The 27,593-nt window shown below is 54.4% G+C and overlaps 8 protein-coding genes across 8 annotated transcripts; 7 read left to right on the plus strand and 1 right to left on the minus strand.

Moving 5' to 3' along the window:
• Positions 1 to 667: 667 nt before the first annotated feature.
• Positions 668 to 5,106, plus strand: J4E92_007990 (uncharacterized protein; the record flags this gene model as incomplete). Its single annotated transcript, XM_051499348.1, is given in 2 exon segments — positions 668 to 671; positions 686 to 5,106. 2 exon segments carry the CDS (start codon positions 668 to 670, stop codon positions 5,104 to 5,106), a joined length of 4,425 nt encoding a protein of 1,474 aa, XP_051350597.1.
• Positions 5,107 to 6,355: 1,249 nt separating this feature from the next.
• On the plus strand, positions 6,356 to 7,323 carry J4E92_007991 (uncharacterized protein; the record flags this gene model as incomplete). The annotated part of the gene is given in 2 exon segments (XM_051499349.1): positions 6,356 to 6,362; positions 6,380 to 7,323. The coding sequence occupies 2 exon segments, from the start codon at positions 6,356 to 6,358 to the stop codon at positions 7,321 to 7,323; spliced, it is 951 nt and encodes a 316-aa protein (XP_051350598.1).
• A 1,951-nt stretch (positions 7,324 to 9,274) lies between these two features.
• On the plus strand, positions 9,275 to 10,404 carry J4E92_007992 (uncharacterized protein; the record flags this gene model as incomplete). The annotated part of the gene is made up of 2 exons (XM_051499350.1): positions 9,275 to 9,281; positions 9,326 to 10,404. 2 exons carry the CDS (start codon positions 9,275 to 9,277, stop codon positions 10,402 to 10,404), a joined length of 1,086 nt encoding a protein of 361 aa, XP_051350599.1.
• A 3,035-nt stretch (positions 10,405 to 13,439) lies between these two features.
• On the minus strand, positions 13,440 to 15,760 carry J4E92_007993 (uncharacterized protein; the record flags this gene model as incomplete). Its single annotated transcript, XM_051499351.1, has 2 exons — positions 13,440 to 15,601; positions 15,649 to 15,760. 2 exons carry the CDS (start codon positions 15,758 to 15,760, stop codon positions 13,440 to 13,442), a joined length of 2,274 nt encoding a protein of 757 aa, XP_051350600.1.
• Positions 15,761 to 16,149: 389 nt separating this feature from the next.
• On the plus strand, positions 16,150 to 18,406 carry J4E92_007994 (uncharacterized protein; the record flags this gene model as incomplete). The annotated part of the gene is made up of 2 exons (XM_051499352.1): positions 16,150 to 16,491; positions 16,541 to 18,406. The coding sequence occupies 2 exons, from the start codon at positions 16,150 to 16,152 to the stop codon at positions 18,404 to 18,406; spliced, it is 2,208 nt and encodes a 735-aa protein (XP_051350601.1).
• Positions 18,407 to 20,029: 1,623 nt separating this feature from the next.
• Positions 20,030 to 20,969, plus strand: J4E92_007995 (uncharacterized protein; the record flags this gene model as incomplete). Its single annotated transcript, XM_051499353.1, has 2 exons — positions 20,030 to 20,165; positions 20,215 to 20,969. 2 exons carry the CDS (start codon positions 20,030 to 20,032, stop codon positions 20,967 to 20,969), a joined length of 891 nt encoding a protein of 296 aa, XP_051350602.1.
• A 398-nt stretch (positions 20,970 to 21,367) lies between these two features.
• On the plus strand, positions 21,368 to 22,552 carry J4E92_007996 (uncharacterized protein; the record flags this gene model as incomplete). Its single annotated transcript, XM_051499354.1, has 1 exon — positions 21,368 to 22,552. The coding sequence occupies one exon, from the start codon at positions 21,368 to 21,370 to the stop codon at positions 22,550 to 22,552; it is 1,185 nt and encodes a 394-aa protein (XP_051350603.1).
• A 1,832-nt stretch (positions 22,553 to 24,384) lies between these two features.
• Positions 24,385 to 26,170, plus strand: ELP3 (Elongator subunit; the record flags this gene model as incomplete). Its single annotated transcript, XM_051499355.1, has 2 exons — positions 24,385 to 24,688; positions 24,840 to 26,170. 2 exons carry the CDS (start codon positions 24,385 to 24,387, stop codon positions 26,168 to 26,170), a joined length of 1,635 nt encoding a protein of 544 aa, XP_051350604.1.
• Between the last annotated feature and the right edge of the window lie 1,423 nt (positions 26,171 to 27,593).

Here is a 27,593-nt window from a genome sequence, read left to right on the forward strand (position 1 = left end):
TGCAGCCTTGGGTTCACGTCAGCCATTGCGCTAGTCGGAGCTCCCAGGGTTTGAGCCTCACGAAATCGAGACACGCTCCATCATCAACCCGCGCCCGCCCCAACGCGACTCCCCGATTTGGCGCTGCCAACTCTCCATCAACCTGCCGCCTCATCCAGTCCTCACACTAATTGTCGACTGCGGCGCGCGCCTAACCATCACCGACACCCCGGCCCATTCGCGAGCCAGCGCCGCATGCTCTCCACACATTGCATCGACTCTCTTTTCGCGCCGGTCTCTCGATCGTAAGAGGGTGCCATCATGCCTCCTCCACCCAAGCGCAAGCGGGGCGACCGCACTTACTCCCAGGACGACGACCGCAGCGGACGACCGTCGCCGCATCGCCCCCAAAACCTCGGACTCTCGCACGGCCAGCAGCAGCAAGCCAACAGCCCGCGCGGCGGCGGCGGTGGTGGCAGGCGTCAGAGCAGGAACAATGGACGCGGCGGCAACTCGAGTGTTCCGCAAAGTCCAAATGTCTCACACCCGTCGCCGACTGCCATGTCTCCACCCGCAAACACATTCCCATTGAGTCGGCAACCCCAGGCCGCACCATCCACTCCTGCGCCGGCGCCGACTCCGTCACAGCCCTCGACGCCTTCTACACCGCGCGAGGTGCCAAACAGCAATGAGTTCCTGACACCAGACCACGTCGCTCACTGGAATGGCCAGGCACGCGACGCTGTGGTGACGGCTGCTGTGGCTGCCCAGGGTGCAGGCGACAGACTCACCCTTGCGGTCATATTCACTGAGATCATCGAGGCGTCTACGGGCCAGCTGCTAGACGCTGGTGAACTGGGATCCATAGTACGCGACATCACATCCGCCCCGGCTGACGACCAGCTCGACCCAGTCTCGACGTTTCTCGACACGCTGAGCACGCTCAGCACGCTCACGCAGGATGACAGCAAACACGCGCTCGTACGGCAAATGCTTGTCGCAACCGACATCGAGCCCGCGCGCATGCGAGCCGAGCTGGAGAACGACCTCTTAAAGTCCCTAGGCCTCGTCCGCGATAGCTTCTCCAAGATGGCCGTTCGCAAAGCAACCCACGCCCTGTACCGACAGTCCAACTACAACCTCCTCCGCGAAGAGACCGAGGGCTACTCCAAGCTCATGACCGAGTACTTCACCACCGTGAACAACGAACCGCCTACACAAGAAGTCGTCGCCGAGACCTGGCAACGGGTGAATGCCTTCATCGGCGCATTCGATCTAGACATTGGAAGAGTCCTCGACGTGACACTGGATGTGTTTGCAAACCTTCTTGTCAAGCACGGCAGGTTCTTCGTCAAGTTGTTGCGAACGAGCGCATGGTGGCCCGAGCTACGTGGTTTCGACAACATTACCTGGGACGAGGCCGAAGTACCCACACTTCCTCAATGGGCACGACCCGATGCGAAACAGTGGTACTACACCGATGAAGAGAAGGATGAACAATCACGGCTACGAGAGTCGCGCGATCGCAAGTTCTGGCAGCGTGTTGGCGAGTTGGGTGACAGGGCAGGCATCCAGGCATACTTTGAGCTTGGAAGCCGTCGTATCACTGCGAACAACCGGCAGCCGGACCAGACATTACCCGCAGAGGGCGCGACGCTGTCGAATCAGCAGGCAGCTCGGAAATGGGCCGACGAGTGGATGGAGCAGACCAAGACACTCCCTCCCTCAGGAAACAGCATCGCCGCTCAACTGCTTGGCTTCAAGCTTCAGTTCTACGCATCCGATGTCCGCGATGCCTCCGACGAACTCCCCGAGAACCTCATGTATCTGATTGCGCTTCTGATCAAGATTGGCTTCATTTCCATGCTGGATCTCTACCCACATCTGTATCCTCTAGAGGAAGACATGGCTGCACACAAAGACAAGCTACTCAAGGCCAAGAAAGAGAAGGAAGACAGTGAACGAGGTGCAGTCGCCAATGCGCTGACAATGGCCGGCGCACTGCCCGACGAGACCCCCGGCCCGCCAGCTGTTTCGCGTCTTAGAGATGCTGAGAGCAGGTCCAAGTCGGATACTGCACGAACCACGCCTGCCAAGTCTGACGAGCCCACTGATAAGAAGAAGGCCCTACCCGAGCCCAAGGACCAAAAGTTCACCCTCTTGAAGAGTTTACTGTGCATCGGCGCACTACCGGAAGCTCTGTTCATCCTGGGACGGCATCCTTGGATGCTCGACGTCTACCCCGAGCTGCTGGACCTTATCTTCCGTCTGGCGCACCACTCTCTGAGCAAGGTTTACGAAGAATCAAGGCCAGCTGTAGCCGAAGAAACCGTCATCGCTACCAAGGGTGCTGGCAACCGGGGTATTATGAGGCCAAGCGATTACGTTCCTCGACGAACTCTACGATGGGCCAAGCCTGACAAGAAGGATCAAGATGGGGGAATTGATTACAAGTTCTATTGGGAAGACTGGGTCGACAGCGTCCCCGTATGCCAAGAGGTGGACGATGTGATCAAGCTCTGCACCAGCCTATTAGGTTTGGTGGGACCAGAGTGCGGCAAGGACAGTGTTCTCCTGACCAAGATCATACGTATCGGAAAAAAGAACCTAGCGGACAACCCCTCTGAAGCGAATCGTAAACGCTGGGTCGACTTTTCAGCAACCTTCATTGCACCCGCAATCACCTTCACCGGCAGGAATCCTGGAGTCATCAATGAGGCTTGGGATTTGTTCAGACATTTCGACACAGCTACTCGGTATACCATCTATCAGCAGTGGTTCAACGGAATGCTCAAGCCGGTGATCAAGACAGCTTTCAAGCAAGTCGAAGTCGAAACCAGGAAGACCCTGAGTCGCGTTTCCGCCACCAACACGAAAGAGTACGGTCGTAAGATTGCCAAGATCTCGTATGCCAGCCCCGGAATCGTCTTCAGGACCACAGTCAAGCAGTTGGTCAACTACCCCAACATGATCACTGCTTTGGTAGAGTGCAGCAGGTATCTTACCTTACTTGGATACGACGTCCTGACCTGGACGCTGGTTACATACCTTCTGAGCCCTGACAAAGAGTCAAATCAAGAAGATGGTATGCTTTCTGCGCCGTGGCTGAAGAATATTGCTACATTTGTCGGCAAAGCTTACGCAAGATACAACTTGATGGATCCTGTTCCAATTCTGCAGCTCACGACGCACCAACTTCTGAACGCCCAAGGCGAGCTGTATATGTTGGACGTTCTTGAGCAGATGGTCAAGTCCATGGGTGGCATCAGCCTTAGCGGATCCGTCTCGGAGTCGATGGCTCTTGCGCTTTGTGCAGGCCCTGCGCTCCGCACTTTCACCTTGCAGTATCGCCTAGCCGACAACCGTACCCAGGCTGCTCCTTCAGCAAGGCGTCTGGTCAGGTGTCTAAAAGAGACGGGTCTGGGACCACAAATTCTCATCGCGCTTGCGCAGCACGTAGAGGCGTACATTCACCGCAACGACCAGCTCGATGTACCCGACAAGCCTGTCCTTTTCACCGTCGACAAGTTGCGCTCCGACATGCTCCAGTATATGGAGCTCCTCCGAACATATCTCCCTGTGGACGACTTTGACGCTGTCTTCCCTTCTCTGGTAGAGATGATAGCGGACTACCACATCGCGCCAGATGTCGCTTTTACCATTGCTCGTACGAGCATAGCAGCCAAGGCCAATGCCTTCCGGGTTGAGCAACGCTCGAAGTTAGTTCCCGATGCGCAGACGAATGGCGATATCGCCATGAGTGGTGTGGATGAAGCGCCAGCCGTTAACGGAGAGCAAGAGGCATCGAAAGCAACCGAAGACGTGGAAATGAAAGACTCCGCCGCGCCTGCAGAGTCTACTGGTGCTACATCGGATAAGCTATCTTTGGCCGATGTACCAAACGCAGAGATTGAAGGTCTTGCGAGCCAGCTCAAACAACAGCTACCCGACGCCTTCGGCGACTATCCTTGCCTGTCCTATTACGTCACCTTCTGGCAGTTGTCTCTGCCAGACGTTGTCGCTGATGCCGAGAGTATCAAGCAGCTGTACAAGGAGTCGATCGAGAATTTGGAGCGACAGCTGCCCGCCCCTGTTCCCGAGCGCCGCGGCTACCGACCCAATGTACCCAAAGCTGATTCCGAAGCAACGAAGGGTATCAAGGAGAACATTGCCAGGCTCAAGGAAGAGCAGCAAACTGTCACTAAGAACCACGCTGCGACGCAGGATAGTCTCCGCGTTGAGTTGCGCCGATGGTTCGAGGGCATCCCAATGATGGGTCCGCAGTGCGACCTCCTGCACAACGCTCTACTCCAGGATTGCTTCATTCCTCGCAGTCGCATATCTCAAGAAGACGCACAGTATGCGTTCTCCATGCTCATTTTCATGCACAGCTCAGGCGTGCCGGGATTCCGCATGAGCAGATTACTGGATATGCTCTTCAACGCCAACAGACTTACGTCCATCATCAGCATGTACACCGAAGCAGAGTCCTCATCTTTCGGCCGTTTCCTCGGTGGCATCCTGCGTGAATTGCAGATTTGGCAGGAAAACAAAGACGATGCTTTTGTCAAGCGCGCCCAAGGTTCAGAGAAGAACCTTCCTGGCTTCGGCAGGGGCTACGACGGAGAACGAAACCCGACAAGCTTCTTCACGTACGATCAGTTTTGCATGGTCTTGTTTAAGTGGCATAAGGCTCTCGCGGCTGCGCTCAAGACATGTCTGGAGAGTGGGGACTATATGCAGATGCGTAACGCCATCAACGTCCTTCACGCGCTGGGTACCAATTTCCCCAGAGTCAAGAGCCTGGGCACTGAGCTGAAGGAGACGGTTGCTCACCTGAAGGAGGCAGAGGAGAGGCAGGATCTCAAGAGAGCTTTGGAATCTGTTCTTGGTCCCATCCTCAAAGGAGAGAAGCTCTGGCAGGAGGACCATGTCTTCCGCAACGTGAGTTCATCTCCATCGACACGTCCACGACAGCGAACTAATACGCCTCAGGTACCGGCGCCCCCTGGACTTCCGACAAACGGAAGTGAAAAGTCGACTGCGGAGAAGGGCAAGACTCCACAGCCACAGGACACGAAGCTCGACGCATCTGCGCCTGCCTTTAAGCCAAAGCCCGAAACGTAAGTTTACAAATTGCGCCCACATGACCAACGGTGAAACTGATCGACGTCTTCCAGAAACGGTACCCCACTACGCGAATCAAACGACAGGTCGAAGCATGATAGCACAACACCTGCGCCTTCGAGAGACAGAGAACCATTCAGGCCAACGCCAAAAGCCTCCGACAGTAGGCCTTCCACGCCATCACAACCGGAGACAGGTTCTGGCAGGCCTCCAATCAAGGGCCCTCCGATGCATCCATCGTCTGTTCCGCTGCGACCAGATAATAGAAACACGCCTGGTCACAACACCCCAGTCGGTAGAACGCACGCACTGCCAACACGACCAGACTCGCAACCGAGGACACGACCATCGGAACGCCCCATGGTCGACCGTACGCCAGAGGCCGCGCATGGTCGATATGACAGTCGGGGTCCCCCAGCCGAATATGGCCGACTAGATCGTACGGCGGATGCTGCACGTCAACGTGAAGCGTCGCCAGGTCGGCGCGGTGGGCGACCGCTACCTGGTGGCAGAACACCCGAGAGGATGCCCCCAGCGGCCGAGCATCGCGAATGGTCTGGCAGAGAACGCGATTACGATTACGATGACCGGGCTATGCGAGCACCTCCGCGAGATGGGCGAGCGCCTGCGGTACGACCGCCCACATGGGATCCAAGAGACCCTTACGATGCGCGGGATTCACGTGAGCGTTCTGATCCCCGAGGCTATCCTGCACCTGCAGCAACGGAGCCTCGCCGTATGCCGTCTACTTCATCATTGGCCAACGAATACCGCCGAGATGGTCCCCCGGTCAACGCCCCGTATGCTGCGGAACAGAACGATAGATCTTCGCGACTCCCACCGGTGCCAGTCGCAGCCAAAGAAGAACCTACAGTCAATCCAGCGCGTGCTGCCTTGATCAATCAAGCAGAACATGGCAGACATGGACCACCGAGGTCTGATCGCGACAACCGTAGCGAGCGAGATGTTCGTTTGAACTCGCCTCGTCATAGCGATGATAGACGTGGTGATGACCGTCGACTCGAAGAGCGCCCGCCTCCTGGATATCATGGACGGAATGATGCGCCACGGGATCCTCGGGATGAGCGTCCTCAGATGCCAACCTCTAGTGGGCGAAACCACCGTGAGGATCCAGGAGCCAGTGCTCCAACCGGTCCGCGTGGTGGTCGTAACGAAGCCGTTGCAACATCCCGGGCTTCGCGGGAGATGTTCCAGCCTACACCTGGACCACGGGCACAAGACCCCAACTATGGCAGGTTAAACCAGCCTGCAGAGCCGGCGCCGCCGCCATCTGGCCCACGCAGCGATCGAACTTCGCAGCCTTCAACACCGAGTGCACCCACCGGCCCCGCAGCATCACTACCAGCAGGCATCCATCCTAGTAGGCTGGCACACATCGAGGGCAGAGCACCAAGCGGGCCACCACTCCAGACCAACATGCCGAATGCTCCAAGCGGACCGCGTAACGGAGGTCGCGCTCCTCAAGGTCCTATCCCATCATCACCAGTCGGCCCGCGACCTCCCACAGGTCCTGGAGGACCTAGGAATGCCGGCAACCCACTACGTGCCATCAACAACGTACTGACTGGAAACGCACCTGCCGATCGATCAAGCGAACGCAATGGAACTCATTCCAACCCTCCGGTGCGTGGTCGCGGTGCTACTCGCGCCAACGGCCCAATGGACGGATCAGACATGACGAGCCCAATGCCACCGCCCTCGCTTGATTCAACGCCCAACCAGCACCCGAGGAGCAGTCGAAACGAGGATGTACCGAGCAGGATGGAGGGCGCTCCACAAGAAGAAGGCCGTTCAGAATCTCGCAGTCATCGACACCGATCAGGCCGCGAGCGCTCACCCGATCGATCAGGCCGCCATCCCGAAGAGCGAAGCAGCCGCACTGCCCCTTCTGAACGCGCAGAGGGCGAACGTGGCTCCGACCGCGGCCGCGAGAAGCACGGCAGCAACCGAGAAAGCAGCCGTCGCGAACGCGGCGAACGAGACGGCGAACCGAGATCAGGACGCGAGCCTCGCGAAAGCAGCAGACGCGAGCGTGGCTCCCGTGACGACGGACGCTCTTCAGGAGCCAGGGAGGAAGGACGCTCGGATCGGAGGAGCCGTGGTGGCGGCGGAGGAAGCAGCCAAGGGGATGAAGCACGCAAGAGGGGTCGCGACCCCCAGGATCAAGCCCATGGAGATACCAAGAGGAGACGTTAGACGCGCCCTGCTATTTCAGCATCAGCACTTACGAGTTTGGCGTGGATGAGGAAGGGGACACGACATTTGAAACCAACAACACAACTTCATCAACATCAACATCTTTCAAGAACACAACTCAACTTCACACTTTTCTTCTTCTTTTTCATTTCATTGTAATTCTTCGATATCTGGGACCAAAGAGGGAGAAATTGTGCATTGCGCGGCGTTTTTTGCTTGTTTGTTATATTGCCCGCCCCGCCCATACAGAGCGTACTTTAAGGCATTTTACGATACCCCGAGGACGAAAGCAAACCTTTCTTGGTTCTCGAGCGCATTACAGAAAAAACGGATGAGCGGAAGATTTGCATCATTTGGGAGTTTTGTTTTCTTGGTAGCTGGAATGGTATTTTGGCTATCATTGTTTCTGGTAGCTTTCGACTTTTCGTTGTTTGTAACATCATCATGCTAAAGAAGGGGAGAGGAGGTAGAGAGCGAGGATTTGCGGATATGAGTATAGATGTTGAGTGATCGCTGCTAGTCAATGGACGTGGAAGACATTTTGAACATTCTCTTTCACAGGTCCGATATCCGTGACAAGCAAAACACCCATCGACATCTTCTATCGACACGTTCCTTCCTCCGCGGACTACAGATCCGCCATCTCACATACATACAAGCGAGGCTCGTTTACTGATTTACCCGCCTCCGCGCCTCAATGTAAATTACCTCAGTCCCCCTGCTCTTGCATGTATGTACTGTGGAGACTCCGCGGCTCTGGAACGGGCGGTAATTCTGCCGTCCGCTTGCGGGTGTGGGGCGATGGCGGCTCATCGTTCTGGAGGATCGGATGTAGATCCGATGTGGAAGGTGAGGGATGAGTAGTTATGTAAGGTCAGATAGGGTCAGGTAGGGGTGGTGCGATGAAGCGGCGTTCGGTGGGTATAGGCCGTGTGGTATGCATTAGAGGGGCTTTTGAGGCCTTGTAAGTTTATCTGACTTCTGCTTTCTGAGGTGGAATGGGGTTAGAGCTTGTATGGATAATTTGGATGTGCATGATGCAGATGGGTTTGCTGAAATGGATTGGTGTGCGCTGTGGAACGGGGTCGGTATGTAGGTCTGGATGGGTACATAAACGACCTCGCCTGAGAAAAAGAGGTGAATTGGTCAAGATCAAATCGTAGCCAAGATGGTGTCTTCATTCATTCAAGTGCTCATTAGCACTTTCGCGGCAGCAGGAGTCTCTGCTATACACCTCACCACACCGCTGAATCAAACATACGACTACATCATCGTAGGAGGTGGCACATCCGGCCTCACAGTCGCAAACAGACTAACAGAGAACGGAAAGCGTAAGTCGCAACCCCCCATTTCGACCCCACACTCTTCCATTCTGACATTCCACACAGACACCGTCCTCGTAATCGAATACGGCGCCCTCGTCAACGACCCCAGCATCCTCGTCCCAGCCAACACCCTAAGTTTCGCCCCAACCCCCGAACGCTACTTCAACTTCACGCCCGTCCCAACGCCGGCCTCAACAATGACACCACGAGCCCGCTCGCAGCCGCTATAGTCGGCGGCAGCAGTGCCGTAAACGGCATGTTCTTTGACCGCGGCAGCGCCGCTGACTATGATGCATGGGAAGCCCTCGGAAACAAAGGCTGGGGTTTCAAAGACCTGCTTCCGTAGTTCAAGAAATCTGTGACCTTCACGCCACCGAGTGAAGAGGTAGCGGAGAAGTACAATTACACGTGGGACGTTGATGCGGCGTATGGCGGACACGGTGAGATACAAGTTTCGTTCCCGCCATACCAGTTTCCCGGTCAAAACCGTCTGTGGGATGCGTGGAGGGAAATTGGTGTGGAGAAGCCGAAGGAAGCGGCGGCGGGAGATGCGATTGGGTCTATTATGGCGCCGAGTGCGTTGGATCCGATGTTGAGGACGAGGAGTTATGCAAGGACGGCGCATTATGAACCGTATGCGAAGAGAGAGAATTATCATCTTTTGACGGGATATCAAGCGACTGAGATCTTGATTAAGGAGGGTGGTAAGTTGGAGGCTGAGGGCGTGAGTATGGTGAAGGTGGGCGGTACTGAGAAGAATGTTGTGAGGGCGAGGAAGGAGGTCATCGTTGCTGCGGGTGCGATTTGGACTCCGTGGCTGCTGCAGCGCAGTGGGGTCGGTCCGAAGAGTGTCCTTGAGGGGGCTGGCATCGCAGTCAAGAAGCATCTGCCTGGTGTAGGTGCAAATTTCCAAGACCATCCCTTTGGAGGCAGTGTCTGGAACTGGACGACCAATCCATACTTCCCCACCGCTGGAGCCCTAGCAACGAACCAGACCTTCTACGCCGAAGCTGAGAAAGAGTATACCCAGTCACGCGAAGGTCCTCTCACGACATCTCGGGGCAACCAAGCTGCTTTCCTACCCCTCAAGACTGTCGATCCAGAAGGTTGGCAAGCCCTTGTCGATGCTGTCGCGGCTCAAGATCCAACTCCCTACCTCCCGGTTCAATACGATGAAACGCTGATGGCGGGTGCCAAAGCCATACACAACATCACCGCCGAATATATCGCACGCGATGACGCTGCAGCCTTCGAATTCACCTTTGCAGAAGGGCCTATAGGAAACGCTGCGATAATGCGCCCCTTGAGTCGGGGCACCGTAAACATCGATCCAGCCAACCCTTCTTCAGGCCCACTAGTAGACTGGCGCACCTTCTCCAACCCCCTGGACATCAAATTCGCCGTGCAAATGGTGCGCTTCTCGCGCCGCTTCAACACTCTCTCCTCTTTCGCTGGTCTCGGCGCAGTTGAACTCTCGCCTGGAGCCAATGTTACGAGCGATGCTGGGATCGAAAGGTATCTGCGCAGTACGATGGATCCGACGTTCGTTCATATGGCGGGTACGGCGTCAATGCTTCCAGAAGAGCTTGGTGGTGTCGTGGGTACGGATCTGAAGGTTTATGGCGTTGGGAAGCTGAGTGTGGTTGATGCGAGTATTGCTCCGTATTTGCCGGCGACGCATCTTTGTACGACGGTTTATGCTATTGCGGAGAAGGCGGCGGATGCTATTAAGGCGAGGACGGGGTGGGCTGAGTAGGAGTATCGGTGCTGTGTACGAGTCGATTAAATAGAACGACTTTCCAGCTTTCACCGATAATAGTTTTCGTGCCGAGTGTGAACTGTGCATCTGACATGAAAGTAGCGGTGTCGATGATTGTCTTATATGTCTGTCGTGATCAGAGGATGTGGATTATTTCACGGTCTTCATGCAAATCCTCGCCTGCCATGAACCTGTTGCAAGCTTCGGTCGAGATCCACATCGTGCCAATCCTCCGATACTCCCGTGCAACAGCGTTGAGCGGAGTCAAAACGAGAATTATCATCTCGCGGTTTCCCTTATTGTCTTTCTGCACAAGACAGGGCACGCACCAAGCTTCATATCCATCGGGCGAGAGTTGATGAGTGCGAACAGTTTCACTAGCAGGACCTTTCGGAGCTGACTCAATCTTTGTGAGCAGTCGGTCACCAGGATATCGTTTCAAGATATCCTCATAGACTTTCACCGAATCGACCGAGACACTTGCGAAGTAGGACCCCGTCGGTGTGTCGAACGCATGAATTTCGTGAAGCATAGGGCGGGCATCTAGCTTCGATTTTTCTTCACACGGTGCCAGCAATATCCGCCGCATTTTGGTACATACAGACAGTTTAGCGAATTTGATGTAGCCGAAGGTTGCGAGAGCCCCTGGTAGATGCGAGACTTCCACATCGACGACCTGTAGTCCTTCTTCTGGAAGACGCTCTAAGCGAGGCCTGAGGAACTCAACACACATACCGTGTGCAGAGGCCCAGGACCAAGTCGGCGCAAGGTAATCAGGGAAGTCTTCGGTAATTGACCTTGATCCATCCCTGCGAAACGTGTCATTCCGCGAAGTAACCCACCAGCATAACCCAACTTGCAAATCTTCTTTCCACAACCCCGTGACATAGGTGAGATGATAATGTGTTCCCATAAGACTTGCCAAGCCTGCGACTGCAAGCAGCTTATCGGAGTCAACACTTAAAGCCCTCCGAGTGTAGTGGGCAACCATATCGTTCCATACATCGAAGTGATTATTTCGTCTGTTTTCGTACAATGAAGTCGGGAGCTTGTTGAAGATGTCTGGGCGTCTTACTATCAGCCGCATCGCGTTGTTGGTTTGATAACGCATGTTTCTAACGGCTTCTTCCTGATCACCAAACGTTGACATACACGGAACGCTTTCGCGCGCGAACGTCGTTACGCAAGACCATTTGACTACGTTAGTATCAAAAGTCAGTAAGCGTCCCGACAACACCTCCTCTTGAAGAACCCATCCTCTTGTTTGCAGAGCGCTGCCACGATTTAGGCCAAAAACCTGGATCGATATGCATTTTTGCATCAAGTTGCTGTTCTGTTTTAGAGTAATACGAACGTTACAGGATTTGCTGCCCCGGGCGTCGCGTTTAGAGAAAAGACCTGAATCTGTGTCTGGACCATTCGCTGCGAATATTGTCAATGTCGACTGTCGGTATATGACCCCCATCTTAGCCATTTGCTTCCCCACATCTTCAAGATCATCCTGTACGATGCACAGAGCATCTATCCATAAGTAACGGTATCCAAGAGCCTTGGTAACCTGCAAAGCGTCTCTAAACGTTTTGGGCATTGTATCATCGAGTGGCAACATTTGTCTGAACTGTTCATATGAACCAGTGCCTAGGGTGGACAGCATTCTCTTTCCCTGGCCCCAGCAGTAACTCAAAGTTAGGTATTCTGCTCTCATTCCCTTGGTTTCTGTGATACGAGCTTGACCATCAGTTTCGATTTCGATCACCCGGGTGGGTAGTGATGGTAGCGTTTGCGACGAATCTTTCGTGTTGCAGTGTTGATGTTCCTTTTGACAGTGTTTGATCCATGTCTTTATCAAATCCATGTTGTGGTCAGATCCGGTGTGGTTGTCGATTGCTGAACCGATGGTAGTATATTGCTCTTCGGGGCGTGAAGAGAGAACGCAGGAGAGATCGAGCATAGTGCTTACGTCATCTGCACCCCATGTTAGCTAGACTCATCACACATGTCCATATGTTATACCAGAGACAGGCTTGTGTATCATGAGTGAAGCCAAGCGTTCTCCACAGCGCAGCTTCATGTCTGACCAGAAAGGCAATGGCATTTCGGGATCCTCGCCCCACGAAAGCTGCTCCATAGAGAGTAGGATAGGTGCAACGTCAAGGTCGTTATCGTGACGCACATGAGCAGCCTCGGCGTCGTAGAATAGTTGAAACCAGAACATGGCGCACACTCGACATCCTCGGCCGGCTGAGAGTTCTAACGCTGTCCTCGAAGACTGATGTACGCTTACAAGCCATGTGTCCGGATTGTAGACGAAGCTTTGGTCTGTTAACCAATCGGCATCTTGCACACTGACTTCCTTGACGGGTACAAAAACGAGGTTTTGACAGAAGTGGCACAGCATGGCGTATGTTGATGCCAGACAGTATGATTTGGCAGGCGCAAAGATGATGACTGCAAAGTTGCCGACAGTGAGATGGAGGAAGAAAAGAGGACAACAACAAGTGTTGAGTGAGGAAGGAACCGAGGGGGCTGTGTAAACATGACCAGGCAGCCACGAACGTCATGCGCAGCAACAGTCAGCCTCATGCACATCGTAGGAAAGCGCGCATTTGACCTTAAAAGCTTTATGTCAGTATTCTGGAAACGAAGGAGGGCATTCCTGTCGCACCCTTCAAAAATCACATGCAGCATCACTAAGACTACAACAGGACAGCAAGAACACATCACCGATAATATAATTTCAGCAGCGCTGGACGAATTCTTGGTGTTCTTGATGAGAGACTGGAGTCGATGTCGAAGCAGAGTCCACAACGCGGTAGTGGTAACGCAGTAGTTTACACGGTAATAGGCGCTTGACGGATAATTCGTAAAACCCACAGACAAAGCTGTCATCACTCCACGAGACGCTTTCACTCCTACTTGACGACATGCATCATCATGCATCAATTGTTCTATTTCTCTGCTCTCAGAGGCCGTAGAATCTAAAGGGTATCATATCCATCAATCATTGCCACGACCGTATCACACATCGCCCACTACTCCTGCCCCCAAGTATCATCATCCCCAATCTCGCCCACAATCTCCACGCCCTGCTCCTCCTGAAAAGCAACCTGCTTATTCTTCCCCCTCTTCTTCTTGCCCTTCCCATTCTCCTTATTCGACCCATCACCAATCGGATTCCCATCCTGATCAACACCCGCAAGTTCTCTCTGGCGTTTCCTCTCCTGTGCTTCCGCTTTTGCCTTGGCAATCTTCTCCGCATACTCTGCTTCCTCTGCCGCCATTTCGCGCTTGATCCTGTCCGTGTCGGCGAAAGAGGCCTCGGTCTTTTCCGATTTCTGTAGGAACGTATTCCAGCCATCGCCGTTGATCTCGCAGCGGCCTTGGAGAGCGGCGCGGATGTCGTCGGGGTTGTCGCGTTCTTCGCGAGTGAATTTGGTTTTGATGGAGCGGCGGGTGAAGCCGGGGAACATTTGGGATATCATTTGGAAATCGGTGCCGAAGGACCTGAGGCCCTCGTAGAACAGGTTCGTGAGGTCCGTGGTCCAACGTCGTCCTTGGCCGGGCAGGAGGAACTCGTTGGGGAAGCGCTTGTTGTTCTTCATGAAGCTGCGGGTTGTGAGGCGTGCGGTGATGTCTTGGTCTTCAACGACGGTCATGTCGCTAATGAGACGGTCTGCGTCGCCCTCTCGATCGATAAATACAGTGGTGGGATCCATTTCCATCTCGCCTGCTGCGTTCACACGAAACCTGGGTCCCGGTTCAACCTGTGAAGCCGCCAGCTCTGCTCCTGCTTCTGCCAAAAGTCTGTCCTGTTTTTCTTGATCTGCTTTCGAAGGGATGTTCTTGTTGTCTTCTTCTCTTCGACGTTGCTTAACGGCATCCCAATCGATGGTACGCATTTGCTTTTCCCGTGAAGACAGCTTTCCAACGCGAAGATCCCGGGCTGCTAGAGTATCCATATAGGTTTCATTGGGGTCGATCGTCTGGTCTTCGGCATCGGATGGTGTGGGCTCTCGTGGCGGTCTCCCCTTCCGTTTCTTCTCCCTGACTGCGCCTTCTTCGCCTTCAACTCCATCGACCTCTTCGCCTTCTTCGCCCTCTGGAGTGACCCTTCTCCTCCTCTTTGCTTTGGGCTTGCGACGCACGGCTGCTGCTACAATCTCATCTGCTATGCGGCCGACTTCATTTTCTGGGCCTTCGACGACCTCGCTGCTCAGAGCCCCCTTGGTCTTTCTTGGCTTCCTGGGTTTCTTCGCTGGCGCTGGAGCTTCCTCGCCATCTTGTGTAGCGGGTTCGGTGGCCTTCTTTCTTGCGCGGGGCTTGGCGGCAGCTCGTTTCCGGGTGGGCTGAGCCTCTTCTTCGTCTTCCCCTTCTTGTTCAACGTGTTCTGCATCTGGATCTGCTGCAGCGGCCTTCTTCTTGCGTGGCTGGCGAGGCTTTCGAGTCGGCGCCGCAGCCGCAGCCTCTTCTTCGCCCTCTGGAGGGTGGTTCACCGCTGCCCATGGAAGCTTCCTTCTCTTTCGCGGTTGTGGAAGGGCCTGGGCATCTGCAGTAGGGGTGGAGACATTCGGGTCGGCAGTCTGTTCGCCGGCGTTGTTCGCTGGTACTGGCGCATCGACAGCGGCCGTAGCTTCGACCACTGGCTGTGGTTGTGCAGCTACTCCATTCTCTTGTTGTACCGACTCTGACGGACCTGCAATATCTCCTCCACTTGCAGCGACATCTTGACTCGCTGGGGTGCCTAATTGTACGGGTGGTTCTATACGACGCCGCTTGGGTGACCTGCCGCCCTCGCCCGCATCTTCCAAGTATTGGGTAGTGAGACCCCGGTCTGTGGAAGACTGTGGAGCGGCATGGGGCTCTTTCTCGGCTTGTGTCTGGGTGTCTGTATTGGTAGGTTCTGGAGTAGGCAGTGGCTGGGTAGGGTTCGGGGTCGGTTGCTGAGACGCTGTGGTAGACTCGGCTGTACGGGGGACAGCGTGGGGGGTAGTCGCTGTGGCAGGTTCTTGGGTCGCGGCTGGTGTAGGTAGCTCGGCGGTAGTCGGAGGCTCAGTCGCCGGCGCATTCGAGGGCTCTGGTTCGGCCTGCGAAGTTTGCGATTCGGCAGGCGCAGAAGGTGTAGGAGTGGGTGCAGCAGCAGCGGCAGGTCGTCGTCGTGCGGCTTTGGGTGCGAACTTTTTGCCCGTTGTATTCTCTGGCCATGGCTTAGCAGAGTCGGCGCGGTTGCATGGGACGACTCACTATTAATAAAAGAACTAAAGGTCGCCGCCGCAGGTTTAGGCGCAGGCGCAGGCGCAGGCGCTTTGTCGCTACCGGCAGCAGGCGGCTGATTGGGAGCGTCGTCGGCAGCCATGTCTATGCAGCACTCGTTCACGCCAGGCTCTGGCTGCTCGCGCTCTTTCTCACATTGGCGGGCAGTGGTGGGGAATGTGCAGCACGCAGAGGGTCGCGTCGACAGACACAGACCACGCCCTAGCGCGACACTAGCTCTTGGCAGTCCACCTGGGCTGCTAACGAACTCTCTTCGCTCGACCTCCTCACCCACCGGCCTCACACGACACACCCGCCCGCCTGCCGCTGCCTCTCGCCCGCCCGTCTCCTGCGTGCCTGCCATCCGCTCCTTCATCTCCCTTTAATGACCTGAGAGCGCGCGCGTCTTCGCTGCCCTATCTCGAAGCCGGCGTCTCCTCGATGAGGCTCGAAGCCAGGACCGTCGCACCCCCATCGCTTGACGCCGTCAAGATGGAGGACCGAAAACGGCCCATTGCCGACGACGCTGCTCCTCCCGCTAAGAGGCAAGCCGTGACCGTCAACGGTGCTCGCTCCCACCCAGACGCTGACTTGCCGTGGAAAGATGACATCGAGGTTCGCCCCCCGATCACCTCCCGCCCTCCTCCCACGCCCACGGCGCACACCCCCGCTGACCACTCGAATCTACAGTCGTTCCAGAAAGATGCCATTCTGCGCCAGATGCGCGAGTTCAAGCGCGAGAAGGCTACCGTCGAGTCACAACTGAACGAGCTGGAGGGCCGCTCCAAGTACCACGACGACCACCTCCGCACAATCGACGCTTGGTTTGATCAGGTCAGTATACCCCTGGAAGTTGATTGAGGTGATGCTAATTGCTGCTTAGCTTATCGATGAAATCAAACTCCTGGGCGCCGAGAAACTACCTGCATCATCAGGCGACTCCGATGCCTCGCAGTCGGTACCTGCTGCGCTTCTGTGCGAGGACACCCAGACGTTCAAGAAACACCTCTCGGACCGCAAAGAGAAGATCCTTGCATCCCTTTCCGACCTCTTTGCGAGATATCCTGCAAGCAGTCCCGAGGTTGCGAAACTCCAACAGAAGCTGTCAGAACTCTTGATCACGGAGAAAGATCACGTTGTGCGATTGCAACGCGTCACTACCGAGAAAGAACAACTATCTGACCGGTTGGATACGGCTACTCATCGCTACCTGGTCGCTGAGAAGAAGCTCGATCGCTTGAAGAGCGCCCAAGTTCAGAAACTCGAGCAGCAGGCGCACGGCACAAGCGCGCCTGCGAAGGAGGAGGCTCCATCTACCAGCAACGGAACAGAAGCCGTCAATGGCACCTCACCCGGACCGATCAGTGAAGAGTTGGAAACTGCAAAAAACCAGGCCATAGCCGAGGCAGCCAAGAGGAAAGAGCAGCTTGAGCAGATCGAGCAGGAAAACAAGAAGCTCACAGAGGAAGTCTCAGCATTGAAGGTCAAGCTTACCGGGCTGTCGGATGATGATTATGCAAAGACCGATCTCTTCAAAGCTATCAAGAACCAGCATGAAGACGTGATCAAGCGAATCAACAATCTCGAAGCCACCAACATTTCCTTGCGGGAAGAAGCGCAAAAGTTCCAAGCAGAGCGAACAGCCTACAGGATCAAGGTGGACGATGAGGTCCGCGCTAGCTTGGCAGACAGTGCAAGCCACGTTTCGCAAGCGGAAGCGAACTGTGCTCGCATTCGAAACGCCCGTGACGAACTAGCCACCAAGAATAACCTCTTGGAGGCCAGCCACAAGGATTCCAAGGATTCTATCGAGCAGGCGAAACAGCTTGCGAGCGCATGCGACAGCCGCATTGCTGCACTCGAATCGGAATGCGAGCGACTGCGACTCCAGATTGCGGAGCAGCAGAGTTCAGGAGACCAAGTAATGTCTGGCTCAGACGACTTGACACCGGAGCAGCTGCGCAGCAAAATCTCCAAACTTGAGAGCCAATGCAAGATTCTGGGCAACGAACTCCCGTCCATGGAGTCCGCATGGAAAAAGGCGCAGGCGATCGCGAGCAAGAAGATTACCGAGATTGCTGCGTGGGAAGAGAACATTGCCAAGGCACATGCGGACAAGGCCAAAGCGGATCAAAAGTTCTTCGCAGCCATGAAGACCAAAGGAGAACTCGAACAACAAATCCGCATCCTCCGTGCCCAGGCTACCAAAGCCACGGAAGTAGTGGCACAACTGAAAGAGGCGGATTCCTTGAGCCGGTCACTGGTCGACAAGCTGGAGAAGCAATGTGCGGAAATGCGATCGCAAATGGACGATCTTTCTACCCAGCACCGCCAGCTGCAACAAAAGGTCAGCGAGAATGCCATCACTTCCGAGGGTCATGTCAGCCAGATAGCGGAGCTCAAGAAGGTCGTCGAGGCCAAGGACGCGACATGTCTCGCGGCAAAGCACGCTCAACGCGAATCGGAAACCGAGCGAGACAAGCTTGCTGCACAAGTGACTGGTCTGGAGAAGCAAGTGCAAATCTACAAGAAGAAGAGCACGGCCAACCAGAGCTCTGAAGTGTCGACGATGGAGCTGTTGATTCAGTGTCAGATCTGCAAGAGCAAGCTCAAAAACACGGTCATCAAGACTTGTGGGCACATGTTCTGCGACCAGTGCGTGCAAGATCGACTCACCAACCGCGCGAGGAAGTGCCCGAATTGCGGCAAGGCCTTTGGCAGCAACGATACCATGCGCGTCCATTTGTGAGAGCTTGCAAACCGGATACCCTTTTCTTATTCCCTGCATTTTGCCACATGTACATCACCAGCTGCATTTCCTTCAGTACCCTTTCTTACAAGTTTACAATAGCGTTGAAGGCGAATTTTGAGGCCATGCACGAAGCAGTGCCTGGGACGTTGGTGTTTTGCGGGTGGCTTTCTGCCAAATTCATGGCGTTGGAGTTCGGCAGCGCAAGAGCGCGAGACAATGTACGATGATAGTTGCGATGCATGTTCAGACGACATGTGTTAGCATGTTTTACTAGATGCACGGAGTTCGTCTCTCGGTCGGCAATGTTTCCGCGGATGGGTTTAGATAAATTCCGTTGGCTCTGCGGAGCTCAGGCCTGGGATGGCCCAGAGAAAGAATGCAAACAAAGATACCATGTCCAATCTGTGTTATATGGTGTGATTTTATAGCCTTTGACTCACACATGAAGATGGGCCAGTACGTCTGGCTGGTGCACTAGTGGAGGCGTTGACTGCCAGCCAACCAGATGAGAGCTGTCATTTCAAACTGAAAGCCGGATCCGGGATGTTTAAGTGGGTGGGCCCGTGAACGTAGGGATGTAAGGCTGAGGGTCGCAGGGTATGACGTTCCTCGCCGTTGCCCCACGCGACAGGCCACCATAAACACCCTTGAACAAGACTACTATAACCACGACCGCAATCCGCAACAAGATCCTTTCAGACAGCACCTCTTCAGCACAAACTACAACATCTGCAACTTGCTACACGACCTTGAAAACATCCACATCTGAGAACTTTTGATCAAGTCTTCCGCCTTTACATCAACCGCAACTACCCTACCGCAATGGCCACCAACGTCCTCAGCCCCCGCGACACCAACGCGCAAGTCAAGCCCATGTCTTCTCCAGAGAAGGACGCCGAGAAGAAGGACTCCAAGAGCCTCGACTACCACCGTCAAGTTCTGCAGTCGCGTCTAGACAACGGACAGTGAGTTCATACATGTTCATATCCCACCGCGCATCACTAACGATACTCAGAGAGCAAAAGTTTGTCTCGCCGTCTGACGACATCATGAGCCCCGCGACACAGAAGTTGCAGGCTTTCAAGACCAAGCACGCCATGAAGAAGTAAGTCGCTATCCAACTATATACCAGCGATAAGTTGTAGACTAACGCACATCTAGGTCGAAGCCGCAGACGCTGTTTAAGAAGACAAGCGCGAAGAACTTCGAGTCGAACAAGGGCAGCGGCACGCTCATGTTCGCCGATATCCCCAAGAAGGACGCAAAGGAAGAGGACGCGTAGACACGGGCTCACAGCCATTCTTGTTTAGCGTGTACAGCATCGGTTTTCTTGTCGGGCGCAATTGTCATCTGTATACCCTGTTGCGGCTTGGATGCCTTCGGACGATGGGCTGGTTCTGGAGTTTTGGTTACGGATGAATGACTACGAGGCTCATGACTACATATATTGATGAGACGAGACGAAATGGAACAACGTTATCATGCATTACCATCTTCAGACTAGGTCGATGCATGTGTAAAGCTGCATGCGCCCAAATGGATACCCCGTCCATCTTGGGCATAGTCGCCGAGGCGCATGTTGTACCCTACTCTAGCCGCATCATCGTTCCCACGCACACGATGACACAACCACCGTCGGAGCAACAAGCCGTCCAAGACGAGATAGCCGATCTCGAAAGACGGCTACACGATGCAAAAGCCCGATTGAACCCGAATACTGTCGCAGCGACACCTTCATCCCCCGCAAATGACGCAGGTCCGTTATCGCTACACCCACCCCGATCTCCCAACCTAACAACCCCCAGCCCTCCACGCGCTCCTCCTCCTCGCCGACTCCGCGCTCCCCCTAGGTTCCTTCGCCTTTAGCTCTGGTCTAGAATCCTATCTCGCGCACCACAGGCCCTCGCCGCCGTCGGCATCACAGTTACCCGCGTTCCACACCTTCCTCCGCTTATCGCTCTCAACACTCGCAAGCACATCGCTGCCCTACGTGCTAGCCGGGTACCGCACGCCGCAAGCCATCGAGACACTGGACAATGACTTCGACGCGAGTACGCCGTGTACCGTTGCGCGACGGGCGAGCATAGCACAGGGTCGCGCGTTGCTGGCGGTTTGGGATCGCAGTTTTAGGGCGCAGTATAACGTGCCTAAAGTGACGGCGTTGGAGTATGCTGGGAACGGGGGAATGGGCAGTGAAGCTGCGATTAAAGCGCTCACGACCTTCTCCGCTGCACTGCGCACTTCAGAGCATATCAACGTGCATCTCGCGCCGCTGTGGGGTCTCGTCACGAGTATCCTGGCTGTTCCGCTGCAACAGGCTGCGTACTTGTTCCTCTTCTCACATGCGCGCACTGTGGTTAGTGCAGCGGTAAGAGCGAGCGTTATGGGACCGTATCAGGCGCAGGCGGTTCTTGCGAGCGCCGAGTTGCAGGATAGGATTAGGGGACTGGTGGACGAAGGGTGGGATAGGGCGGTGGAGGATGCGGGGCAGAGTGTGCCGGTTATGGATCTTTGGGTTGGGAGACATGAGAAGTTGTATTCGAGGATTTTCAACTCGTGATGAGTTGTCTGGTGAGCGGGTCGCAAGAGGTAGCGGACGGGTACGGGTGCTACCTCAAACTTTTGTGGCATGTATGTCTCACCTCTTGCCGTGGTAGCGGATGCGTCAAGCCTTGTATCCCAAAGTTGATAAATTTACGAAGTTGATGGTGTTCAGACAGACTTCTATTCCAGCCACTCGTTGTCCAACCAAGACCTCGTGGGCTCTCGATTCGCGCATGAGGAGCTCGGCTTACGGCGCGTGACTACAGTGCCCAACGGCGCGGCAAGGCAACGATGATAAGAAAGTTATCTTGACATGTTTGCTGTTTCACAGGAGCACAACTTGCTGGTTGATGATGACCTTGGAGGGACTTTCATACTTACTTGAAGCCACTACACATTCTCAGTGCTGGCACCATGTTACTTCCAACCCTCATCAACTGGCTCAGAGCCACTACCTTCTCTAGTCCCTCCAAGAATGCACCACAGTCCCCTCTTCTCGAGCCTACCAATAGATTTTCATGGATCCAACGCTTCGCCTCGATCGGCGACTCCTACGCCGCGGGCCTAGGATCCGGCACGCGTCTCGACTGGTCATGCTCCCGATACACCTCCTCCTACCCCAACATCCTACAAACCACACTCCTCGGGCCCAATCCAAACCGCACCCACCAGTTCCTCGCCTGCTCCGGCTCTACAAGCACTGAAATCTTGGAAACCCAGATCCCAGCCTTACAAAATAATCTCGACCTCCTCACCATCTCCGCCGGCGGCAACGACATCGGCCTAACACCCATACTGAGTAACTGCATCTACCAGTTCTATTTGTCAGGTGAAGATGCTTGCCAGACAGCCATCACAGAAGCACGAGCTCGGATAGCGAATGAAACAGAACTCTACCACAACGTCACCCTCCTCCTCGACGCCGCAAAACCAAAGATGAACCAACAGCATGGTGTGATATACTACACAGGCTACGCAACCTTCTTCGGCGCCTCAGACCCCACGTGCGACAACGTCACCTGGGCCGTCTGGAAAGACGTCGAGTGGACAAAACAATACCTCACGCGCGCCCTACGCCAGGAGCTAAACGACATGGTCCGCGCCGTCAACACCATCTTATTCAAAGCCGTTGGGGACTCCGGTCCAAATGTCCGTTTCATAGATTACGACACGGAGGTGACAAAGGCACGGGGTCGCTACTGCGAACCCCGTGTCCTAGAACCATCTCCTAACCGCGCCGGCCTCGTCTTCTACGAATGGAACACCGTTGATACGGGCGAGAATAGAACGGCGCTGCAGAATAGGACGGGCGGTGATGTACCGAAGGGGTCTTTTGAAGCGGGGATTGCGAGGGATGTTGGTAGGACGGTGGAGGAACATCCGGGGTGGGAGGTTGATCCTAAGAAGGGGTTTGTGGATAAGGGGAAGGAGGTGGAGGTTGAAGGGGGACTGGGTGATGGGATTCATTGGTTGTTGCCGGATAGCTATAAGAGGGTTTTTCATTTGAGGCCGGCGGGACATGGGATTGTAGCGAAGCTGCTCGTTGAGGATTTGGAGAAGGAGGGGAGGGGGAGGGGTGGTGGGGTGGAGGAACTTTAGGTTTGTTCTACTTCTTGGATGACAGTATTGGTGGTGTCCACGTCTTCTCCTTCGACTTCTCTCCCTTTTTCGCCATCCACATCGCCATCCAACTCACCATCCCAATTCCAATCCACTACCTCCCCTTCCTCATAAACCCTCCTATCCATCTCCCCAATCCTCCCCCTAACATCCTCCAAACACTTCCCCAAAAGATTCTCCCCCCACCACTCCCTATACCCCTCCGCCTCAAACGCCCTATACCCTATTCCCCACACTCTATCCCTGCGTCCCGCCTCCGCCAACTCCCTTTCTCCTGTCCCCAGCAAAACACTCCTCATATGTCTATTCCCGTTACCGGGCCCCGTGAATTTATACCAATTCCCCACCCGCGCAACCCGACTTTTCACTACGGTCCAGGCGGTGAACGAGAAATTGGTGATGCGCTGACCGTGTTTTTTCTGCGTCTTTGGGTCTGGTGTAGACAAGATCAAGGCGCAGGTGGGGAAGTCGGAGAAGAAAAGGGACTTGCAGTACATGTAGGATTGTTCGGCGCAGGTGAAGGATAGGAATGGGGTTGGGCTGCCGGGGGAGGTAGAGGCGTGAGCCGATAGGATTGAGAATGCTGAGGTGGTTGTGGTGGATGTGGTAGAAGGGGGTAGTGGTGGTGGTGGTGCAAGGTCGACGAGCCATTGGAGTGATGCGATGGGGATGCTGAAGGGGCTGGGGTGCCATTGGCAGAATATGCCGTAGGGCTTTTCGTTTGGCATGTAGAAGAATATTGTTCCCTTCTCTTCGTCTTCTTCGGTGGGTGCGGGTTTCTTTGGTGGACGGCCCGAGGGATGTGGTTTGCGCTTTCCCATTTGTGGGTTGTGAGGATGGACGAGAGTTGGGGGATTGAAAGCGACTTTCTGTTGTTGTGAGAGTAGAAAAGATAATCTAGAGGAAAGAAAGCTTACTTTGGGAAAAGGCGAGTCTGGTGTGTTTTGGTCTCATACCTAAGGTGCTTTGTGATGAGTCGTAAGCTAGTACTGTCGTACCATGGTTTGCAAAGGGCGTAAGGGCGACATTTCTAGTTTACCGATTTCTGGTAAAGCTTTTTAATGCAAATGCTACGGCTGCTGACTGTGTACCATTCTTAGAGTCTTATAGCGTCGAACATATCGGGTCACTACTTTCGCACGTAACTATCAAGATGGGAGGAATAGGCTAGTCTGGTCAGTCTCAGTATATACATCTCTGAGTGTGTGTATTCGGGGAGTTTGCACAGTGATTGGAATTATCCGGGTCGTACGTGAAGATAGTCGAAGTCGTAATAGGAGTTCGAGTGTGTGAGTAGCTTTCTTCTGGGTCACCTCTTGTATAGCTGTTTTCTCTTCGTCTGTTCTTGTCTCTGTCAATCGCGCCGGATTCTGTCTAGTTTTACATGTTTTAATTAGTATCTCCGCGACAGTAATTTAGAATGAGAGTCGGTCGTGCCCAGTGAATAGAGCTCATGGCTGGACGCCTCGTGTGAACGAATGAAAGTAAACGTAATGGTAAGTCCATCATGAATCACGAGTCTAGCAAATCCATTCGTGCTCCATGAGTACGAATGCCAGAATTTGAAGACACGTTAATGAGACCAGATCGAGGCTCGGGGCGCGCATCGATGGAGCAGATGAGTGAGTTCGTGGGAGAGTGACCTCCAGAGCGATGCTGAAGTCTGGCAAGCTGTAGCGATCACACTAGTACAAGAGCGACCTAGCTCCGAATAAATCCCACCCCCACCCGTGACTTCCACATCCAGAGTCTGAGTCCTCAAGATTCGCCATCTGTAAACCGCAAACACCAAACAATAAAATCTGCCCACCATGGCGACTATGACGGTGACAGAGACGCAGCATAAGAGGAGGCTACCAAAGAATGTCAAATTGCCACCCGAGAATGAACGTTACATGCGTGCGTGCGCAGACATCGCCTCAGCGCTCATTCAGGACTATGAATCCCAGGCCGACGGTTCTAGACCTAAGAAGGATCTGAACCTGAACTCGCTACGAGGTCAGATCGCGAAGAAGCACTACCTTAAGAGCCAGCCTCCGCTCACGGCGATTATCGCGGCTGTGCCTGAGCACTACAAGAAATATATCCTCCCGAAGCTCATCGCCAAGCCGATCCGTACGTTTCCCTCAACGATGTTGCATAAGTATTGTGAGACTGATGTGCTTTATAGGTACATCATCTGGTATTGCGGTAGTGGCGGTCATGTGCAAACCTCACCGGTGCCCACACATTGCCTACACTGGTAATATCTGTGTATACTGTCCAGGAGGTCCAGACTCCGACTTTGAGTACTCAACACAGTCCTACACAGGTTACGAGCCAACATCTATGCGCGCTATCCGAGCGCGCTATGATCCTTACGAGCAGGCTCGTGGACGAGTCGACCAGATCAGGTCTCTCGGTCACAGTGTCGACAAAGTCGAGTACATCATCATGGGTGGCACATTCATGTCACTACCAGAGTCATATCGGGACGAGTTCATCTCACAACTACACAACGCGCTTTCGGGATATCAAACCAAAGACGTTGACGAGGCTGTTGCCGCCGGTGAGATGAGTAACATAAAGTGCGTTGGTATCACCATCGAAACACGACCAGATTACTGTTTGGATCAACATCTTTCCTCCATGTTACGCTACGGATGCACGCGTCTCGAAATCGGTGTACAGTCCCTTTACGAAGATGTAGCGCGCGACACGAACCGAGGCCACACTGTCGCCGCCGTAGCGAAAACCTTCTGTCTTTCCAAGGACGCCGGATTCAAGGTGGTTTCGCACATGATGCCTGACCTGCCTAACGTTGGTATGGAGCGCGATCTCGATCAGTTCGTAGAGTACTTCTCGAACCCAGACTTCCGCACCGATGGACTCAAGATCTATCCTACACTCGTCATCCGCGGCACAGGACTATACGAACTCTGGCGGACAGGAAGATACAAGAACTACACACCAAACGCTCTCATCGATATCGTTGCCCGTATTCTGGCCCTGGTACCGCCATGGACGCGTATCTACCGTGTGCAGCGCGATATCCCCATGCCGCTTGTCACATCTGGTGTTGAGAATGGTAACTTGCGAGAGTTGGCGCTGGCAAGGATGAAGGACTTCGGTACCTCGTGTCGCGATGTGCGAACACGTGAGGTCGGTATCAACGAAGTGAAGCACAAGATCCGACCCGATCAGGTCGAGTTGGTACGTCGGGACTATACGGCTAACGGCGGCTGGGAAACATTCCTTGCGTACGAAGACCCAAAACAGGACATCTTGATCGCCCTGCTTCGTCTACGACAATGTTCGAAAGAACACACTTTCCGGCCAGAGTTGACTGGCCAGCCCTCTTCGCTGGTACGCGAACTGCATGTCTACGGGTCTGCTGTCCCTATACATGCAAGAGACCCGAAGAGGTTTCAGCATCAAGGTTATGGTACGCTTTTGATGGAGGAGGCAGAGCGGATAGCCAGGGAAGAGCACGGAAGTAGTAAGATCAGTGTCATCTCTGGTGTTGGTGTGCGGAGTTACTACGGCAAACTGGGTTACTGGCTTGACGGCCCGTACATGAGCAAGACGCTCGAGCCGCTGTGGGAGAGGGACTGGTAGATGGGAACGTCGTGGCTGGCGCTTGTTGGCGTTCGTGCATGGATCGGACCTGATGCTTCAATTGACAGATATGCAGGGCTCATGCACATGTACAGATAGCATATATTACGCTAATCCAATGTCTTGCTACGGAAATGTATGAACCTGCCTGTGCCCGCTGAACGCCGTGTCTCATATTACAATGTACAAGTGCCCCCTTGCCTCCCCCCCACAGGTGCAATGACGCGTGCCTGTCCTAATGCTTCATCGTCGCATTCAAAGATTCTTTAGATGATACCGCGTCTTATCTTACCCCTCGGTCGTGTTTCGCATTCTGTTCAGGATTATGACAGGCTTATCGCGCCGCGACGGCTTTCGCGCATGTGGAGGAAGGCCTGCAGGCCACAGAAGACAAAGAAGCCCTGGAAAGACGTTAGTAAACTGCGATGTTCTCTCCCCCATTTCAACGTACAATGTATATGAAGACGGCGCCGAATACCGCGCCGGCAACTGCGCCACCATCCTCGGGGTCTTCGTGTCCTCCCATTACGGTGCCGCTGTGTCCCTGCGAGTTGCGTGTTAGCATCAGTGCCGCTTTACAGTTCTCATAACCAGTCGCGATAGTGAATTCGAAGGTGTCCGTCCTTGTCGGGACCATGGGCACGAGGCAGACGTACTTTGAACAGAGCTCCGATCGTGGAGAGAATGACGATGGCAAAGAGCGACACGACGATGCTAGCACTCTGTTAGCTTCCTTGCTGTTCCTTCTTCGCCGGGAGTTTTCGCGCATACCACGTCCATGCATTCATCGCGGAAACAACGGGCTTCACCATGATGGGCGACTTGGAGCTTCGGTATCGCGCGGCGGCGGGTAGCTTATCGGCGGCGGTGGCGGCGCTTCGATCGTGGTATCGCCAGGTGGTTCGCTACCTGTACCGGTGATGTAGAGGATGTCGTAGGAGGAGATGGGGTTGGGAGGTGGTCGACGTCGATGGTGCGGCGCTGGATGAGGTGCCTGAGCCTGGAATCGTCATGTCTTGCGACGCCTGCCGATGCGCGTGGGTCCGTGCGTCGCATCTGATGCAGGTGAACCGGGAACTTCCTGAACATCGACATTCATTCCATTCCCCATCGACGCCGCAAAACCCTCATAGAACGGCTCGCCATCACAATTCGCGCTACCTTCGAAGCTGAATACAGAAATCATGTCTCACTAGGCTGAACAACATAACTTATTGTACCATCATCGCGATAACGGAAGACGGCAATGGACTAGAAACCTGGCTTCACCACATTGAACGACTCCCATCAGCTCTTGGACCCCATCCACGCCGGCATACCTAAGCTCCTCATCTATTGTCCTCAGAGCCCAAGATGGACAGTATCGTTGATGCCTTCCGCTTCCTCGATCTTCCCAAAGACATCCGGTTATTAGTATACGATT

The sequence above is a fragment of the Alternaria infectoria genome, assembly GCF_024043175.1.
Source record: "Alternaria infectoria strain BMP 0036 chromosome Unknown scaffold_14, whole genome shotgun sequence".
Lineage (NCBI taxonomy): Eukaryota > Fungi > Ascomycota > Dothideomycetes > Pleosporales > Pleosporaceae > Alternaria > Alternaria infectoria.